The sequence below is a fragment of the Ctenopharyngodon idella genome, chromosome 18, assembly GCF_019924925.1.
Source record: "Ctenopharyngodon idella isolate HZGC_01 chromosome 18, HZGC01, whole genome shotgun sequence".
Classification (NCBI taxonomy): Eukaryota; Metazoa; Chordata; class Actinopteri; order Cypriniformes; family Xenocyprididae; genus Ctenopharyngodon; species Ctenopharyngodon idella.
In genome coordinates, this window is record NC_067237.1 from 34,641,939 (window position 1) to 34,663,531 (window position 21,593).

A 21,593-nucleotide genomic window follows, 5' to 3' on the forward strand; every position below is an offset into this window, starting at 1 on the left:
AAAAGAAAAGTAAACATTGTCCAAAAGCAGCATCCTCAAGTAAAGCATTATTAAAATGCCAATTTGCACTCTTATGCTTAACAGATTTAATGAACACACAAGCTTCCACCATTGAGTGGTCAGAAAACCCAACAGGACAAATACAACAAGACTTAAAACACTGTACTTGATGTTTAAAACAATAAAAAATTATCCAATCATGCTATCAAAACACAATTGTCATTCACATGAGCCCAAGTTGATAATCTTTAAAATGAAAATTCCTCCAAACATCACAAAGTTCGTAGGTTTTAATGATGTTTAACAATTTACGTCTTGAAGCCACATGAGGTTCAATATGATTTCTATTAATATCATATCATGTACGATTAAAGTCACCAGCAAGTATTAAAATGTTTTCCATATCACACTGTTTAAGATTTTCACACGTTTTCAAAAACATTCTTTCAGTAGTTTTAACAGGGGCATAGACATTAATTAATTCCATTGTGACATTTTCAAACCTTACTGTTAACTTAAGATCTCTACCATCTATTATTTCAAACTCATCACAAGACTTTGGCAGGAAATATTTTGAAAACAAAACCGCTACCCCCAGAACTAAGAGCAGTCTTATGACTGAAAAAGATATTTCCCTCCCAATCTTTCAATCATTCAACTAAATTTTCTTTTGTGCTATGAGTCTCTTGTAAAAACGTCTATATTTTTAAGTTTGATTAAATCATAGAGCTGCATCCATTTTTTGTTTGTTTGTTTGTTTTTGGCATCCCTCATCCCATTAACATTCAGGGAGGCAATTTTAACCCTTTGGAGTCTGAGGCTGATTTGGGGCCCTGGAGAAGTTTTGACATGGCCTGTCATTTGTGCTTTTTTCAGTTGTTCATAAACATATTAATGGAAAAGGTATCATTACACTGTATTCAGCACAAACTAGGCTACCATAATATGTGAGCAACATGTATGTACATGTTTGTATTTTTGAAGGAATAACGTTTATGCGTAGTTATTGAAAAAACAAAAAACTTAAGTCACTGAAATAAGGCCTAAAAGCAAATATTACATATGTGTTCACAAGACTTCTGGGTATTGGAGGTTGTAGACTAGAATTTTTGTTTCAAAATGATGTAAAAATTATCCTGCCTACTAAACAATAGAGAGATTTAAATTTTCTAAGACACTTTTTGTCAAGAAACACAGTATGCATGGAGGCGTGAATCTTCATGAATAATGCTGTGATTCACACCTGAGAAGACAATGACCCGCATAATGAGCCCGTTCAGTCAGGTAGGCTATAACAGGATCACATCAGCTATTGTATTAAAGTTAATATAATGTCCACTCTTGACAAAAAAAAACAAACAAAAAAAAAAAAAAACATGATTTTTGTGATCTCATGCATGCACGTATTATTGCACATCATGTGAAGAAAATTTTGTATAGGCCTATTATAGTTTAAATTACAGTACCAGTCAAAAGTTTCTTTATTTTGAAAAAAGCACAACATTTTGTTTTTACTCTGAATGTACACAAATAAAAGAAGGCATTCTATAGTTTCAATTGATATATTACTTATGTATTTTAAATCTGTTTTGCTGCAATGTGAAAAAAATCCTGCAAAACGCGCCAGCGCGTTACCCGACTCCAGAGTGTTAAATGTGCTCATTATTTGAGAGAGGAGAGCAGCAATATAGACGAACAACATATCATTGCATTATGCTTGTGACTCATTCTGTGTTGTCTGGGTGCACACTTTTTGCACCATCTTCTTTAATCTATACACCTCTGGATTCAACAAACACTTATCATCCTTTTTGTTTCATTAGAATTTTTGCTGAGTCAATAAACAGAGAGGGATCTGGAAAAAAAGAAATCTGACACCTCAACATTTCTCATTTCTTTTTGTACATTGTAAAAAAATCTTTATTCGTTCTAAACTATAGCCACTGCAGTCTTGTCTCACATTATCTTCCACAGAAACCTCAGACACCTCTTGCTCACTTCCTGAATCAGATACATCAGAAATTTGCATATTGTTCTCATCTTGCATCTTTTTCTTAGACTTATCAGCTACTTCACAGGAATTTTCTTTTCACTGCTGGCACTTTAAAAATATTCTCTTCTTCATTAAATATTTCATTCTCTACCTCATCAAACCTAATATCCATCATCTCATTACTTCTCAGGTTTCCCTTTTTACACCCCTTACTTCCACTGTCCTCTTTCTCCACATTTACATTCATTTCTGGCATTTCACCAGCTTGCCTGTCTTTTTCCACATCAGTTCCTTGATTTAAATTTTGACTTTGAGGGCTATTTTCATCTGCAGAGTTTGCTAAATTGCCTTTTTCAGGGCATACTAAATGCCCTTCCTTTCCACATCCAAAGCACTTCATGTTTTCAGTTGAAGCAAAAATAACAATCAAAGCCATCGACTTTAAACTTGAAAGCAACATTTCCTCAATATATGGGAAAAAATGTATGTTATCTAGCCAAAATATATTTTAAATATATGGTAAATATATGTTGTAAACAGTAAAGTTCAATGAAATATATTTTTGAAACTGAAAATATACACTGCTTAAAAAAAATTGAAGGAACACTTTGAAAACACATCAGTTCTCAATGGGGAAAAATATCATGCTGGATAATCTATACTGATATGGACTGGGTAATGTGTTATAGAAACAAAAGGCCACATTGTTTGATGGAAATGAAAATTATCAACCTACAGAGGACAGAATTCAAAGACACCCCAAAAATCAAAGTGAAAAAATGCAACTCAAAATAGTACTCAGTAGTATGTATGGCCCCCTCGTGCTTGCATGCATGCATGCCTGACAACGTCAGGGGATGCTCCTAATGAGACGACGGATGGTGTCCTGGGGTATTTCCTCCCAGATCTAGACCATGGCATCACTGAGCTCTGTCCAGCTCTCCTAGAGTAACTGCCTGTCTCCTGGAATCTCCTCCATGCTCTTGAGACTGTGCTGGGAGATACAGCAAACCTTCTGGCAATGGCACGTATTGATGTGCCATCCTGGAGGAGTTGGACTCTGTAGGGTCCAGGTATCGCCTCATGCTACCAGTAGTGACACTGACCCTAGCCAAATGCAAAACAAGTGAAAAACAGTCAGAAAAGATGAGTAGGGAAAAAAATGTCAGTGGCCTCCACCTGTAAAACCATTCCTGTTTTGGGGGTCGTCTCATTGTTTCCCATCTAGTGCACCTCTTGTTAATTTCATTAACACCAAAGCAGCTGAAACTGATTAACAACCCCCTCTGCTACTTAACTGACCAGATCAATATCCCAGGAGTTTAACTGACTTGATGCTATTCTCTGATTAAAAAGTGTTCCTTTAATTTTTTTGAGCAGTGTAGAATTCGAATGCAGAGGAAGACCATTTGCCCAGGAGCTTGATAGCTGATGTTGAAACCCCAATCCTAAAAGAATGTCTGGTATATAGCAGGGGAGATAGATCGCAGCTTTCTAAGACAGTAGCTAAGTGAGTCCTGAACCAGGCCTTAGTAAGAGGTACTGAAGGGACAGAAACTATTATTAATTTTAAAAAGAGTTAAAGTGACACCAGATCCGTGAGAGTCATTTATAGAGTGCTTAAGGAAAAGAGTAAAGAAATTAGGTGAGAAGCGTAAATCAGAAAAAGAAAGGCCACAGGCAGTATCAAAATGTTTAGATTCTGAAATAAATTCCCCTGGACGCATGAAGTCATAAAAAGCTGATAAACACATAGCTTGTAGGAAAAGAGACCATTGCGGACGGAGATTATTAATCTTTGCAATATAGACAAGGTGATTAGCAGGCGTTAATCTGGAGGTTTACTAGAGGATTTAGCTATGCCTTTGAGTAGCAAGCGAACAGATGGTACAGTGAAAAGTCTTGGATAATTAGGATTAAAATACCTTCCGTAAAACTGAATATCTGCGAATACCTGTAATTGAAGACGAGGAAGGAGCAAACAGTCGTGATCAAGATGGGCAGACTTATTATTCTATGTCTCACATTCTATAATGATGTAATGTATATTCTAATTGGACAGTTGTTACAGTTGCTACACCATCCCCTGAACATGTATAAAAGCCAAGTACAGAAGTAAAAGTTGAAAAGGTTTTGTGAACGGATTGGCTTCATGTTCATGACTCTTTTCCCATAGGCCTATGTCATTCACTGAGTGAAAAAGACAAACTAAGAATGAGGCACAGGAAAAATAAACAGAGGTTAAAATAATCGTACATATAATGTCTAGCCGAATTAAGAAAATCATCTAATTTAACATTATGTCTGCCAGGGGAGGACAGGGTGTTGGATCCGGGTTAACTGAAGGGCAAAGCCATCTGAAAGCCTGAAAACGAAAACGAGAAAGCGCATCAGCTATAACATTGCAGTGGCTGGGAATATGAGCGGCCTTAATTATAAAATTATGAATGACTGATTGCCAAATTAAACGTCTCAAAAATGGCATAACCATCTAACAAGAAGATCTACCTTTGTTGATAATAGCAACCGTGGCTTCGTTATCACAAAACATCATAATACGTTTCCGCAACCATGTCGAACCCCAAAGGACGCTTGCTACCGCCAAAGGATAAATTTTGTGAAGAGCGGACAAAAAGCTGGCTTGGGAAATTCATTTGGCAATTTTGTGTTAAACCATTGCCCTTGAAAGAATCCCCCAAAGCCAATAGAAGGGGCGGCATCAGTGAATAGTTGTAATTCTACAGATGATTCAGAAACATCATTGTAGAAAAAAGAAATGCCGTTCCAATTATTTAACAAGTGAGTCCAAAATCTGAGAATGGACAAACACCATTCATCTAGCTGAATTGGGTCACTTAAATTTGGCACGGAGTGAGCCAGCGTTAATAGGCGATAAATAAATGCCCTGCCTTGAGGAATAACACTCATAGCGAAATTTAGGTGACCGAGCAGAGAAAGCATATCACTCTTAGATACGACACGTAATGAGAAAAAGGACTCCATAAAAGACCTGATTCTTAGAAGCTTTTCATTTGGAAGAGAAGCTTGCATGTTAACCATATCGAGTAAAATGCCTAGCAATTCTAGCGAAGTAGAGGGACCCAGGATTGTCTCTTCCAAGAGGGGAACGCCGACATCATTAAAAATCTGTTTAAGCGTGTTGAGAGTTAAAGTTTGAAAAGAAGGAAAATCGACCAGAAAAAAGTCATAGAGCAAATGTAAAATGAAAGGGAGCTTACAGACAGGATCCAACACAAGGCTTTGGAAAGCCAATTGAAAATATGAGGACTGATTCTACACCCGAACGTTAGCCTCACTGCGAAATAAAATTTAGAATTTATTTTAATGCTGAAAAGTGGCCAATCTGAAGCGTGAATTGGCATGGTCTTGAAAGCATCTGTGATGTCGGCTTTCGCTAGCCAAGCACCTTTACCAGCTAACTTAATTAACTGGATGCCGTTATCGACCGAGGCATAATGCAGAGAAAAAGGCGCTAAGGGAATACATTTGTTAAAACTTGCTATATTGTTTAAATGTGGAGAAGACAATGTCAAAAATAAGACGTTTTTTACCAGAATATTTCCGGGTTGCAACACTAATAGAATTGATGCGAAAAAGAGAAAAAAGGAGGAGAAGCGAAGGGGCCAATGACATATCCTTTATTTACTTCTTATAGCAGAGTTGAAACCACGTCAGGCTCTGATAAGGATGATTGCGAGTTTTTAGCTACATAGGAAGTAGTGAGATGAGAAAGGATGCCCACCCGAAACCCTTGAGATGGGTGTCTACTCAGAATTTTTTTCAGAGATGGGGCCTTCCCTCTGGTTGAAGGTCTGTACCGGCCTGATCCTTGCAAAAGCTACAAACATGAGCAAATTTACATCGAGGATAAGAACAAACGGATTCATTGAAATTTGATTTCAACCCAGATTCATTCCCCTTTGTTTAATGGTTGTAATGCTCTCACCTGTGTTGAATCACTCCTAATGAGAAACCCTATTTAAGGCCTCACTGCCTTTTGTTCTTGTTCGGTCCTGATGTTGGCCTATGCATTGTCATTTCTAAGGATTTTTGGGTTTGAGTTTTTCCTGCCTTCAGTTTTGCTCTTGGATTGCATGTTTTTTGTCTTTTTTTTTTTTTTTTTTTTTTTTGTAGATTGTGGTCTCCTGATGTTTAAGGAGATCTTTTCTGTTTGGATAATCCTTTTTGCATAGCCTCTCAAGGAGAGTTGTTTGTGTTACTCAGATTCATCTAAAATGCTGCCTAAGACTGTGCTAATGTTCTGTTTTCCTCTTTGAAGTAAAGATCCAAAGACAAGACAAAACTCAGATTCTTGGGGTCTTGTTGTCTCTTATACCTCTGCATTTGGGTTCACTGTCCTTCAGTGGTGGAGTGGTCAGCATCAAGGACACACACACACCAGAGACCAGAGTTCGATCCCCAGTTGGATCATAACAGTAGGACTGAACCATGGATGCAAGCCCAGCAGAGGAAGCTCAACCATTGTCCAATGCCAAACGAATCCTAGCTGCTGTTTCAAGCCAGGCAGCCACCATGGAACAACATGAACAAGTCCTTGCACAACAGGAAGTTGCTGTATCAAAACTGGTTCAAGCTATCACAGAAATCTTACAACACCTTCAAGCTCTTTTGAACCCACAGGGGAATGCTGACTCTCAACCCCAGGCTCTGCCAGCACCTCCCAGCACTTCTACCAGCAACTCTGAGATTCATCTGCCTTACCCTGGAAGGTATGATGGAAGCCCTGGCAGATGCAAAGGCTTCCTAACCCAGTGCTCATTAAACTTTAAGTTACAAGTAAATTTCCAACATCACGTAGCAAGGTGGCCTATGTAATTACCCTTTTATCTGGCAATGCCCTAGACTGGGCCACTGCACTGTGGCAACAGTCTCCACAACCAGCAGCCTGCTCTGATTACAGTCGCTTTATTGACGAGATGAGGCGGGTGTTTGAACACTCAGTAAGGGGTCGTGAGGCAGCTAGCCGCGTCCTTCAGCTAACCCAAGGTACTCAAAGTGTCGCAGAATTAGCCGAGGAATTTCGAACTGGAATCAGGAAGCATTGACTGTTTCTTTCAATAGAGCACTTTCTGATGAACTCAAGGACGAACTGGCAGCCCGAGACCCTGCAAAAGACCTAGTATCCCTGATTGATTTGGCCATTCGACTAGATAATCGTCTTCAAGAGAGGCGTAGGGAGCACATAGAGTCTTCTAGATATGTTCCCAGTCATCATTCCTTGGTACTGCCACTGCCTCAGGAGCATCCTGCCTCTTCTGTAACTAACACTAAGTAGCCCATGCAGCTGGGTCGATCACGGCTCTCCCAATCTGAGCGAAACCACAGAATCAAGGATAGATGCTGTCTGTACTGTGGCGAACCTGGCCACTTTCGAGCTCTCTGCCTGATCCTTTCGGGAAAAGCCAACTCTCATCCAGTAAAGAGAGGACTGTGATGAGAGAGACTACCCCTCCCAACACAGCATCTTCTGGGGTTCTCTTGTCTACCAATTTTTTATGGAATGATCAGTCACATCCCTTAAAGGCCTTTGTGGATTCTGGGGCTGCTGGAAACTTTATGGATGTGGAAATTGCCAGACATCTTCAGGTGCCACTTACCAACCTGGATGACACCCCTGACCATCACGGCATTGGATGGAAGGCTCCTGGGTTCCGGTAGGGTGGGTCTGAGCACTATTCCTGTACATCTCCGGGTTGGGGGTCACCAAGAAATTATACAGTTTTATGTAATTAAGTCACCAGAATTTCCTTTAATCCTTGGTTTTCCTTGGCTAGCCATTCATAACCCCCGGATTGACTGGTTCTCTTTTAACATTGTCAAATGGGGGCCTAATTGTGATAAAATGTGTCTCTCTACTTCACCTCTTCAAATTCTTGTTTCTCCCGAGTTAAGTCAGGCTACCCCTGGGCTGTTAAGGACTACTCTGCAGTCAACTGGGACACCTCCAGAGTTATCTCATGTTCCCCCTGACTATGCAGACCTCTTAGAGGTGTTCAGCAAAAAGATGGCCTCATTTTTGCCCCCACTCAGACCTAACGATTGTGCAACTGACTTGTTGCCTGGAATGTGCCCTCCAAGGGGGAGACTATTTTCCCTTTTGTCACTAGAGAGGAGGGCCATGGAGGACTATATCCAAGAGGCCCTGAAATCCGGCCTCATACGTCCCTCGACTTCACCAGCAGGAGCTGGATTCTTTTTTGTTGCTAAAAAGGATGGGGAGCTCTGACCCTGTATTGATTACAGGGCTCTCAATAAGATTACCATAAAGAATCGTTATCCTCTTCCATTAATGTCTACTGCATTTGAGTTGCTTCAGGGGGCTATTATATTCACTAAACTTGATCCGCACTGGTGATGAATGGAAGACCGCTTTTAACACACCCACGGTCCACTATGAGTATAAAGACATGCCTTTTGGGTTGGTAAAAGCCCCTGCAGTATTTCAAGCTCTGATTAATGATGTGTTAAGAGAGATGCTGAATCAATTTGTGTTTGTATATTTGGATGACATTCTTATCTTTTCCAAGGACCTCCAGGAGCATGTGCAGCATGTTCGCCTAGTCCTCCAGCAACTCCTGAGAAATCATCTGTTCATCAAACTTGAGAAGAGTGAGTTCCGTGTTCAAGAGGTATCATTTTTGGGATTCATTGAATCTAATGGCCATATCCAGATGGACCCTGCCAAAACCAAGGCGGTGAAGAAAGGGCCTCAACTCACCTCCATCAAGCAAGTACAACATTTTCTCGGCTTTGCCAATTTTTATCGAAAGTTCCTACAAAATTTCAGTGCCATTGCTGCTTCACTTACAACTCTCACTAGGAAGAATATTAAGGGCTTCCAGTGGACAGAGGAGGCTTTCTGCAAACTAAAGGGCAGATTTACTTCAGCACCCATCCTCACTATCCCAGATCCTGAGCTGCCTTTCATAGTCGAGGTGGATGCTTCTGAGGTAGGGGTCAGAGCTATACTTTCCCAGCGGGACAGAAGAGATGACAGATTGCATCCTTGTGCCTTCTTTTCACACAAGCTTTCTCTTACTGAAATTAACTATGATATTGGCAACAGGGAGTTATTAGCAGTCAAGCTAGCATTGGAGGAATGGAGGCACTGGTTGGAGGGGGACAAAACATCCATTTGTTGTATGGACTGACCATACGAATCTAGCTTATATACAAGAAGCCAAGAGACTGAACTCTCGCCAGGCCCGGAAGCTGGAAGCTGACCCAGGTAATAGGCCACCTGGCCGTCTTTTTGTACCTAAAAGAGTACGCACTGATGTTTTGTAGTGGGGACATTCCTCACCAATCACATGCCACCCAGGAGTCAGTAGGATGCTAGAGTTCATTTGCAGACGCTTCTGGTGGCCCAAGATCGCTGATGACGTCAAATCCTTTGTTGCTGCATGTCCTATTTGTGCTCAACATAAGGATTCCAGGTCTCGTCCACAAGGTCACCTGCTACCCCTCCCTGTCCCTGCTCGGCCTTGATCATATATCTCTATGGACTTTGTAACAGGCCTACCACTCTTCAAGGTTTTAAGGAAAGTAAACCCTGTTTCCTACCATCTCCTACTTCCCAAGTCTTCCCCTCCTACTTCCCAAGTGCGCACACATCCCACCTTTAATGTTTACATAGTTAATTTCTTAATTACTTAATTTCCCTTTGTTTAATGGTTGTAATGCTCTCACCTGTGTTGAATCACTCCTAATGAGAAACCAATACAAAACAATAAATTTTCCCCCGGTTTCACAGACAAGGCTTAAGCTAGTCCTAGACTAAAATGCATGTTTGAGCTGTTGTAACTGAAAGTAACTTGTACTGACAGATCTTAAAATATGTCAGTGCCAGTATTTTGTCTTAAAATGCACACCAGTAATGTATTTTTTTATTTATTTATTTTTTTTCCTCTAGTGAACGTTTATAAAAGCTACTTAAATGCCCTAACTGAACTAAGGCGTAATCCAGGCTTAGGCTAAGCCCTGTCTGTGAAACCGGGCCTTAGAATTTGTAAAATACACACTGATTTCTATAGAAGCATAATAATCCTTTTCATAATAATTAGACGACACGCATTACTCATATCAGATAGATATTGTGTAAGTAACTTTAAAGTTTACTTTATTCTTCTCCCAGTTCACTGGCTCACTTACTTTCACGTATTTCAGGAGAAGTGGATTAATTCACGTGTTGTAAATCCAACAGATATCAGATTCTCTGTACTACAACGCAAACTAACATGGCGGCGCCCATCGCGCATATCAGCTCAACTAACGCGATCATTATAAAGGTGTTTAAACAGCAAAACAACCACTTGCACATATTTGACAATCGATCGGAATATCAGATATGTCATGCTATAGTTAACAAATTTGTGAATATTTTGAATAAAAAATGAAGCATAAGCAAATCATCAGTCATACAGTGCTATTGTGGCTGCAGTGTGTCACGTAACAAGCAATGACGCGTCACCATGGAAACAATAAAGTGATACATTCTAAATAACAGTCACATTGAAAAACTCATGCTGGGGGCTCAGCCAGAATTTTTTAAACTTATGTGTGAAAGGGTTAAACACCTACAGGAAAAAAAGCATGAATTTACCCATATTTTCCATGTTGACGACTTTTGTTTACATATGATTTTCCCAGAAAATACAGAGTGATCATGGCAGAAAAAAAATGACAAATTTACAGTCACTTGATCTCCAGCAGAGCCATTTTTCAATGGCTCTGATCTCCAGCCTTTGTATTGGAAACACCCTCACAAATGTGTATTTTAATCTATTATTAATTAATTAATTAATTAATTAATTTGGAATTTAATGTCAGTGTAATATAGCGTTTAAATGCACATCAAATAAAAATAAATAAATGAATAATGAATAATGAATAAATTGCTAGATGTACAATGTTAATAACTGTGACATAATTTGGATTGGAAACCACTAGCAGCGCACAGCACTCACGGACTTTTGGAGTACTGCGCATGCACGTCATTTTGATTTGACAATGTCTTGTACAGGGCTGCCGGAGCAACGGGGGCAAGCTGGCTTTTGACCCAGGACTTTTTAAACTACTAAGGCGATGCCCCAGCACATGCGATAAAGGGTTGAACCACACCGACCACGCTTTGCCGCTCACTGCAGCTTAATTGTGTGTTGAATCAGTATGGCTAACGTGTCGATATTTTCATTGAATGCAAGTAAGCTATGCTTCTGACTGTAATTTTGGAGCAGGTAGAAAACTGTTATGTCCTGTGCAGGTAGAAAACGCCCACTTATTCAAAGACTTGCATTTACTGCATGGACGGAGCAAGAGCATTTCTAAAATGGATGTGCACAGTTCAGTTGAATGATAAAGTTTTCCCTCTTTATCTAAATGCTGTTAAACTGAATGTACAAACAACTGTTAGCTGAAATAACCACAGCACTGTAATAAGAGCGTACAGTTTATATGAAAGTTGTTCGTTACTATAGCAACAGTAGCGTATTAAGGGCTTGCTAGCATGTCAGCTTAGCATAGCGTCAAAACACAACAATTGTATGAGATCAAAGCCATGTTTTTGACCCAAACTCACATAACATCAGTCCAGTGTTTGAAATAACTTCTTTCTGTGGTCTAATGTGGCGTCTTCTCATAGAATGAGAGCATTTTTTTTTTTTTTTTTTATAGTATTCTATACTGTGGTAGGTTATATCGATTAGCATTGCATTGTAAATATACTAGGAGTGTCAATAGTTTTTTTTTTTTATTGCGCACCCTTAATCGTGATTAATCGCGATTAATTGCACACTTATCGTGAAATTAAGCATACACCATTTATCTTGTTTAACACGTCCATTTTGCCATCATTGCCTATATCCAGCAAAGTAAACCATCAGATCGAGGTGTGATCTCATGCATGCACGTATTATTGCACATCATTTGAAGAAAATTTGGTCAAAAGATTGGACACGTTACTATTTTTAATGTTTTTGAAAGAAGTCTCATGCTCATCAAGTCTGCGTTTATTTGATCAAAAATACAGAAAAAAAAAACAGAACACAGAACACACAGAACATGCTAGATTCATATTTAAACAGTCTTTTTGCAGTTTAACTTCACAGGCACTAGTCTATATTGCAATTAGAATAAAGGATTTAAGAATACAGAATTTACCATTCACAATATTCGGTTTGATCCTCAGAATGGAACTGAAACCAGTCACACTGTTCCTCTGAGGTAAATTCTTCCAGCATTATTCCTCACCGCGTCTCAAAGCGATGAAAAGTACATAAATCTGACTAAACTTAATGCGTCTTTTTTTTTTTTTTTTTTTTTCAAATTGATTGACTGTTTACAAAGGATCGCCTCAGAATTTGCCTTTGAATAGTGCATGCTCTCCGTGGGCATGGCCACCTTAGTGGATAATGAGGTGACTCGCGAACGACTGACATCTCTCTCTTTTCAAACAGATTACACAAACAGAGACTATTTGTTTTCGATTTGACTTACATTATTTAAAACCTGACATTTCATTGATGTTGCACTTCACGTAGTGGCTAATTAATTTGCAATTTAATACATTTCTAACACATTGAATTTCAGTATTTATTACATATTTCAGTCGATTTCACTCATCTCAGTATAACAATATAGTTTGGGGAAAGCCAATCTTACATGTTTACTGATGCAAGTTATGTGTAGTAAACAAAACTAGACATCTGCGCCATTCATACAGAGACACACAGAACATGCAGGATACATATTTAAACTGTCTTTTTGCAGTTTAACTTCACAGGCACTAGTCTATATCACAGTTAGAATAAAGGACTCAAGAATACAGAACTTACCATTCACAATCCTTGGCTTGATCCTCAAAATGGAACTAAAACCAGTCACACTCTTCTTCTGAGGTAAATTCTTCCAGCATTATTCCTCATCACATCTCAAAGTGATGAAAAGTACATAAATCTGACTAAACTTGTTTTTTTTTTTGTTTTTTTTCAAATTGATTGACTGTTTACAAGAATTGCCTCAGAATTTGCCTTTGAATAGTGTGCGCTCTCTTTGTCCGTGGCCACATTAGTGGATAATGAGGTGACTCGCAAACGACTGACATCTCTCTCTTTTCAAACATTACACAAACAGAGACTATTTGTTTTTGAATTTGAATTATATTATTTAAAACCTGACATTTCAAGGTTTCTTTGGACATATGCCTCATGTTTGTGTAAGTATTCTCTAATTTACAGTTCATTTTCTGAGGGAGTATCAGAATGGACTTCATTCAGATAGAGATGCCAGATCGTGCATCATGTAAGTTTTCTTTATTTTGCAAAAAGCACAACATTTTGTTGCCGGAAGCACTCAGTACTGATCATCTATCAATTCTTCAGAAAGTTTATTTTCCGAGGCCACAGAAGAATAACACTTTCTTAGCATGTAGCTGGTTTATAAGCAGATCAGAATGTGCGAAGATGAACTTGCCTTGTTAAAGGGATAGTTCACCCAAAAATGAAAATTTGATGTTTATCTGCCTACCACCAGGGCATCCAAGATGTAGGTGACTTTGTTTCTTCAGTAGAACACAAATGATGATTTTTAACTCCAACCGTTGCGGTCTGTCAGTCGTATAATGCTTGTCAATGGGAACTCCATCCATAAGTGTCAGAAAAACAAGCACAGTCAAATCCAAATTAAACCCTGCAGCTCGTGACGAAACATTGATGTCCTAAGACATGAAACGATCGGTTTGTGCTAGAAACCGAACAGTATTTATATCATTTTTCACCTCTAAAACACCACTATGTCCAACTGCCTTGGGCATCCGGTTGGTGAGTTCTGAACGCGCGCTCTGATGACGGAAGTGAGGTCTCGCGCTTATACTTCAATGAGTGCGAGACATCACTTCCGTTGTCAGAGCGCGTTCAGACACGGAAAAAAGGAAAAAAGATATGTCGCATATACATCGCATTTTATTATTACATTCAGAAATAATGTAAATTACCGGTAAATAAAGTAAAATGTTTACAAATAGCCTAGCCTATATAGCTTTGTTTATAATGTTTGTAAACATAAATTATGAAGAAAACTGCCCTATTTTATTTTACCACAAAACCTCTAAAGTTAACAGCCTATTCAGGCTATATATGTCAAGCCAAAACGAATTTTAAAAAAGTATCTTTTCTTTTTTAACACCATTCCAGCTTCTATTGCTATATTCAAGGCGAGGAAAAGGTTTATTTATTATAATTAAAACTAAATAAGATGCTAAACGAATTAATTTAAAGTGAATCTGAAGCCTACCTTACTCATTCGGCACTGTTTCCATTTTCGAGACGAATGCTAGACTATTTATTTATTATGTAGGTAAGCTTTGTACTACACTCGCATTATCGACATCATCCTTCACATAACAGCACAGTCAGGTGGTGGTCACAGGTGGTAAATGGCAGATTGCATTACAGAACTGAATTGAGCAGGGTAACGTTTTATATGTGTGACCGGGGATTTAAATTCACCACCAGGAACACATTGAGGGGTTCTACTTTGTTGTTTATTCATTTACTGTTTTCGAGAAAATGATTCACTATCAAAAATGACCTCTCAATTTAATTGAGAAGAAAGTTCACAAAAAGATCAGTAAAAGCGAAACAAAATTTAGATAAACAAAATGAGCGCTTTCACAGAGCTGATGACACAAATTAAACCTTCATAGCTCTACAGTGTAATTTCCAAAATGCAAGAGAATAGGAAAATTACAAAAATCTCAGTGCAAAATAATAGAAAATAAAACCCTTACGAGTAATGCAACACAATATCAAAATGTTACAACACAATACGGCAGTGGGAATACTGTACAAAGAGAACAAAACGACATAAGTACATTTTTATATTACCCACTTACACCATTTGAGTGATGAGAGAAAATAACACTCACATCACGATGCGCTCCTACATAACACCACGTACACTTTACAAAGGCCGAAATCCCCAACATATGTTGTACACTGTGTAAAGAATCACATTAAATACACATTACATGAAAAGCACAACAACATTGGAAAAATGAAGTGTATAACATTTTCTTAATGTTAAATGAACCGGGCTAAACCGCATGGTATGACGTCATATCATCACGGACATTATACACGACATAATGTTTCAAATATGACAGTTTTTCAAATCAACATAACAAAATATACATCCAAAATGGGTATTTAACCAAAATATAATCACAAAACCCGTGTATTTACCCGTGGGTGATCGCAAAAACTTCATTGCGCATGCGCACTGTCTCATACGCAACACACACAGTGCCACCTGCTGACCACTCCAGGAAAATACAGGTAACCACTGTTTATCATAACTTAATACACTGAACATAATGAGAATAATAAAATAATAGATTTTTAACATGCAAGGAGAGATATAGATTTCAAGGTTAATTACCACCCGGTTACATATGTTTGGTTGATTGTATTTTATTTTAATTATTTAACAGCTGCGATATCAAGTAAGCAATGCAAGAATTTGTGTGCGCGCGCGTGAAGCGCCGGCGCGACCACTGGAATTAAACTGTACTGCGTAATTTATGGTCATACAGGTAAAAGCAAGACATAATTCATACATTTACAAAAGACACTTAAATAATGAAAACAAGCAGAATGTCTGTTTCCTTTCCTAGATCTTTGGAGTACAATGAACCACTTTTGTTTTGTTAATCTGTAGACCTAATTATATAGTGAAATATTTCACGTAGTATAGGCCTAAATATTCCCTTTTATTGTATATGTGTTATGTAGGCCTATAGTTTTATTCTCTTTTCTCCGTTCACAGAAGCGCTGCAGGTGCGTGATGTGTGAACTTATGTTCTACATATCCTGCAATTTTCGCTGGTTTCAAAACGCACTAGCTGCATATTAGCCTGCTTGACATTCATTTTCACTTAGCCTAAATGTAGCCTAATGCTTGACGGTTGGTGACATATATCATCGGAAAAAATAATGCCAGGGCATTGCCATTGTGACTTACCTAACCTATGATGACTTGACAGCTGAGCATGAGCGCGTCAGCGCGGGCATTTCACTCACTGTAGAGCCTGAGCGCGGGCATTTCACACACTTTGGATGCGTCAGCGTCACATTTGCATAGGCTGTACTATTTGAATCCGTGATTGGTTGACTGCCAAATCAAAATATTAAATAGAACGAAAAAAATAACGTTATTAACCGGTTAATGGCCATTTCAAATTATTGTTTCTGTTCAGAATGATTACATTTTATTTCGTTTCCATTTCTGGTTAAGTTCCTGTCAAAATTTCGTTCATTTCCAGTTTTCGTTTTCGTTCCTTGAGCCGGTTCAGAGCCCTGGTGCTCACATACTATTTTTTTTTTTTAGAAACAACCTGGGATGAAAGAGAATTGTTTTGATTATTTATATGAGTCAGTATCTAATGTGTCAGATATAATTAGACTGTATTTCTGTTCTACTTTTTTATTTTATTTTATTTATTTATTTTTACAAAGTACCTAAACCTATATGAAAATAATGAAAAAAATAAGAGCAGGAGTACATCTAGAAACTACTTTTCTTGTAAGTTCCTTGCAATAGCAGAAGTAAATGCTAATACAATAGTATACTTTCTCATACAAACACCCAACAGATGAAATTTAAAAATTTGAAAAAAAGTGAGATGCATCAAACTGGCTAGGTAATTCAAAAACTTTATTAGATTCTCGTTAATGTAAACGTGATTACACATAAAAAAGTGAATATTTCACTATTGACAGTTTTACATTTTACTACATTTGCTTGCTTGAAATAATAAATCCATCATATTACTTAGACTCTGTTCCACCCCATTTGACCTGCCTCATGTCTTAACCTGTGAGGTCATTGGCTACCTTCACAATCAATCATCCATATTAATTATATTTATAAAAGTAAACTATTTTAGGTCAATTGCATTTGACATCTGCAGTTGAGCTCAGTACTTGGGATGCTTTTCTTTCTTTATACACTTCTGTTTTCCATTCAACTTCATGCAAACGCAGAAAAGCCTTTTTGCCGAATGATGGGAGACCCGAAGTACCCGCTACTTTCAAAGGATGGAGATGTAACTATTGGGGCACTTTTTCCAATCCGAAGCATAGAAACACTGCCTTCATTTGAGTTTACACTAAAACCTCAGCTTCTGTCATGCTCCAGGTTTGCTACATTTAAATTGTTGAAAAACAATGGAGAATATTGCATTTAAAATGATCATTTATACATTTGCTGCAATGAATGTTTATAAATGTATAATTTTATAGCAGCAACCTACCATGACATCTGGAATGTTAAGTTTCATGTCTGAAACAAATGGAAAATTTAAAAATGTACTTTACTTTTCCATGTATTTGTTTGATATTTTGTTTTGTTGGTATTTAGCCTACTTGTTAAATGTTTTCACAGTGTAAATCTAAGAGATTTCCGAATGGCTCAGACCATGACCTTTGCCATTCATGAGATTAACAAAAGTCAAAATTTGCTACCAAATGTTTCAATTGGTTATAAAATTTATGACACCTGTGGTTCAAGACTGTCTTCCATGAGTGCAACTATAGCATTAATGAATGGTCAGGAATTTGCATCAGAAGATGCATGCAATGGACAGTCTCCTATACATGCTATCATAGGAGAAACAGAGTCTTCTGCCACAGTGATTCTGTCAAGAACTACGGGACCTTTTAAAATTCCAGTGGTAAGGGTCTGCCTACATAGTAAGTCTAATGAAGGTCTATAAACTGGTGATGGTATCACGATTTCTTGTTCTTTCTTTTTCAGATTAGTCACTCAGCCACATGTGAATGTCTCAGCAACAGGGGAAATTATCCTTCTTTCTTCAGGACTATTGCTAGTGATTACCACCAGAGCAGAGCACTTGCATACATAATCAAGCACTTTGGCTGGTCTTGGGTGGGAGCTGTGAACAGTGATAATGACTATGGAAACAATGGAATGTCCATATTTCTGAATACAGCACAGGAAGAGGGGATTTGTGTGGAGTACTCTGTGAAATTCTACCGAACAGAGCCTGAAAAACTTTGGCAAGTGGTGGACACAATTAAAAATAGCACTGCAAAAGTGATTGTTGCTTTTCTTACTAGTTTTGAAATGGAAAATTTGCTTGAGCAGCTAAGTGCTAACAACATTACAGACCTCCAAATGATTGGTGTGGAGGCATGGATAACTGCAAATAGTTTGATCACTCCAAACAGCTTTCATGTTTTGGGAGGGTCACTTGGGTTTGCAGTGCGAAAAATTGATATTGAAGGTTTTTCTGATTATGTTATAAAATCATTCTGGGACACAGATTTTCCATGCTCACAGGTTGAGAGAAATTCTTCTCAATATGCATTAAGTTGCAACACATATCAGGATCTGCTTTTGCTGAAAAGCGACAATGAAGATGTGCCTGAACAAAGATATGCAAGCAATGTCTATAAAGCAGTATATGCTGTGGCTCATTCACTACACAGTCTACTCAAGTGTACAGAAAAGGAAGGTTGTGAAAAAGACCTGAAAATACAACCACAGCAGGTAAAAAAAAAAAAAAAATTATAGACCAAAAGGAAGATGGCCTTCTGTTTGAAAATATTTAAAATGCCCTTTTCTCAATAGGTTGTTGAGGCTCTAAAAAGGGTAAATTTCACTGTAAAGATGGGAGATCGTGTGTGGTTTGACAGCACTGGTGCTGCCGTAGCTCAATATGAAGTCGTAAACTGGCAGCAGGATTCAGATGGATCAGTCCAGTTTAAACCAGTGGGATACTATGATGCCTCACTGCCACCTCACCAGCGCTTTGTGCTTAACACTGAAAACATAATCTGGGCTGGAGGACAGCTGGAGGTAAATTGAAAAATCATGTTCTTACTACAGGGTGTATTGAAACTGAGGGAATAAGTCCTTGACACAAAGGTTACCTGACAGGAAAAAAATAAACAAACAGTGCAACCTTTTCAAATTCAGCTCTGAAAATCTGGTTTCCTTCTACCAGGAATGGGCAACGTCTGTCCTGGAGGGCCAGTGTTCTGCAGAGTTCTGCTCCATTCCTAATTAAACAAACCTACAGTAGCTGAAATATTTAAGAATTCTTGAAGATACAGTTTATGTCTTTTGGTTGTGTTTGATTAAGGATGGAGCTAAACTCTTCAGGACAATTGCCCTCCAGGACCAGAATTCTTGTCTTCCACAAAACATATTTCACACTCAGTATGTAAATTATATTATTACAAATTAATGCAAAAGAAATTATTTTGAAATCTCTAAGAATCAAATGAACACATTACATTAATTCTTGGTGCACTGGATTAAACATTCTCTCTGATCAGCAAAATTTTCAGCAAATAGACAAAGTCACAAAAAGTTTTGATCAAGCAGACAAAAGTAACAGCATAGAGCATTGCTGAGCATATTTTGAGCAAAGAGACAGTACTATGGTAGTGCTGGTGCGGAATTTCTGTAACAACACTTTCAAATTACTTTGGTTTTGCAACATTTTCAATGTCCATCAGCCCAAAATAGTTCCCTTTACATATTTGCATTTATGCTTAAAAAATGTAATTTTTTAAGCATAAATGCAAAGTTATTTTGACACATTTACATTTAAATAATTATGTACAATGTATCTTTCTATGTAGAAGCCAAGGTCTGTGTGCAGTGAGAGCTGTCGTCCAGGCACTAGGAAGGCTGCACAGAAAGGAAGACCTGTCTGCTGTTATGACTGTATTCCATGTGCAGAAGGAGAAATCAGTAATGAGACAGGTAATCTTCAGCCCATATAACAGTATCAAAGGAAATTGTTTTTTTTTTTTTTTCTGCATACAATGTCCTAGCAAAGGATTTCATAAATAGCCTTTTCTTTTTGTTTCTAACTACTGTGATCACAACTTTCTTTCCAGATTCAAACAACTGCAAGCAGTGTCCAGGCGAATACTGGTCTAATGCTGAGAAAAATAAATGTGTGTTAAAGGCTGTAGAGTTTCTGTCATTTACAGAAGTTATGGGTATAGTGCTAGTTATTTTCTCACTGTTTGGAGTAGGATTAACTGTGATGGTGGCCATTCTGTTTTACAACAAGAAAGACACCCCCATAGTAAAAGCCAACAACTCAGAGCTGAGCTTCCTGCTGCTCTTCTCATTGACACTTTGTTTTCTCTGTTCACTTACTTTTATTGGTCGGCCTACTGAGTGGTCCTGTATGTTGCGTCACACAGTGTTTGGGATCACTTTTGTCCTCTGTATCTCCTGTGTTCTGGGGAAAACAATAGTGGTGTTAATGGCCTTCAAGGCTACACTTCCAGGAAGTAATGTCATGAAATGGTTTGGGCTTACACAACAACGACTCAGTGTTCTTTCCTTTGCACTTATACAGGTTCTAATTTGTGTGCTTTGGCTAACAATATCTCCTCCATTTCCCTACAAAAATATGAAATATTATAAGGAAAAGATCATTCTTGAGTGCAGTCTGGGATCTACTATCGCTTTCTCTGCTGTTCTGGGTTATATTGGCCTACTGGCTGTTTTGTGCTTCATTTTAGCTTTTCTGGCTCGCACACTGCCTGATAACTTCAATGAAGCTAAATTTATCACATTCAGCATGATCATATTCTGTGCTGTATGGATCACGTTTATCCCTTCTTATCTTAGTTCACCTGGAAAATTTACTGTAGCTGTGGAGATTTTTGCCATTTTAGCCTCAAGCTTTGGTTTGCTATTCTGCATATTTGCACCTAAATGTTATATTATCCTGCTTAAGCCTGAACAAAATACAAAACAACATATGATGGGAAAGGTTTCATCCAAATCATACTAATAGAAAATTATATGTCTATATTAACATTGTAATTTTATTATTCAGCAAACGGATTTAAATACAAGTCACTGTCTGTTTTTATTCTATTAAATGACATCAGTGACATGCTTTAACATGTTCAGTAAAATGACTGGCCACAGGATGACATGATTTAATTTGTAAATGATGTGCTCAGATTGACCCTGAAAAACTTCATAAACGCAAATTTTACAGAAGAATAAAGGAGGTCCCAAAGTCGCTATGATGCTTGTTTCTTTTTTCTTCTTTTTTTCTTTGCTCCAATAAAGCAATATACTTGTAACATGGCAGAGAAAGCAGAATACAAAGGATGTTTTCTCAATATAGTACAAACCCTCAAAGGACAGACAATAATGAAAGTTCCTATTAAATAAATTTAATTGGTTTGAAATGTTGAAAAAATACCCTGTACAATTTGTTAAGATCATTAGGGGGAAAAAAAATGTCAGATGGGCTGAAAGAAAATACACGTTTTTAAATTAATTGCTTATAGAATAGCAGAAATACCCTGGTTACCAGGTTTCTTTGCAGTGTGATAGAACAAGAGATTAGATCCCCACTCCACAAACACACACACACACACACGTTTGTTTTTGTGAATTGTGGGGACATTCCATAGGCGTAATGGTTTTTATACTGTACAAACCGTATTTTCTATCGACCTACACCAACCCTACACCTAAACCTACCCATCACAGG

General features: G+C 38.0%; 1 protein-coding gene across 1 annotated transcript; it reads left to right on the top strand.

Moving 5' to 3' along the window:
* Window positions 1–17,003: 17,003 nt before the first annotated feature.
* LOC127500309 (extracellular calcium-sensing receptor-like) lies at window positions 17,004–20,876 on the top strand. The gene is made up of 6 exons (XM_051871408.1): window positions 17,004–17,227; window positions 17,474–17,762; window positions 17,846–18,601; window positions 18,683–18,910; window positions 19,702–19,825; window positions 19,963–20,876. Exons 1-6 carry the CDS (start codon window positions 17,019–17,021, stop codon window positions 20,874–20,876), a joined length of 2,520 nt encoding a protein of 839 aa, XP_051727368.1. The 5' UTR covers window positions 17,004–17,018.
* The last annotated feature ends 717 nt before the right edge of the window (window positions 20,877–21,593 follow it).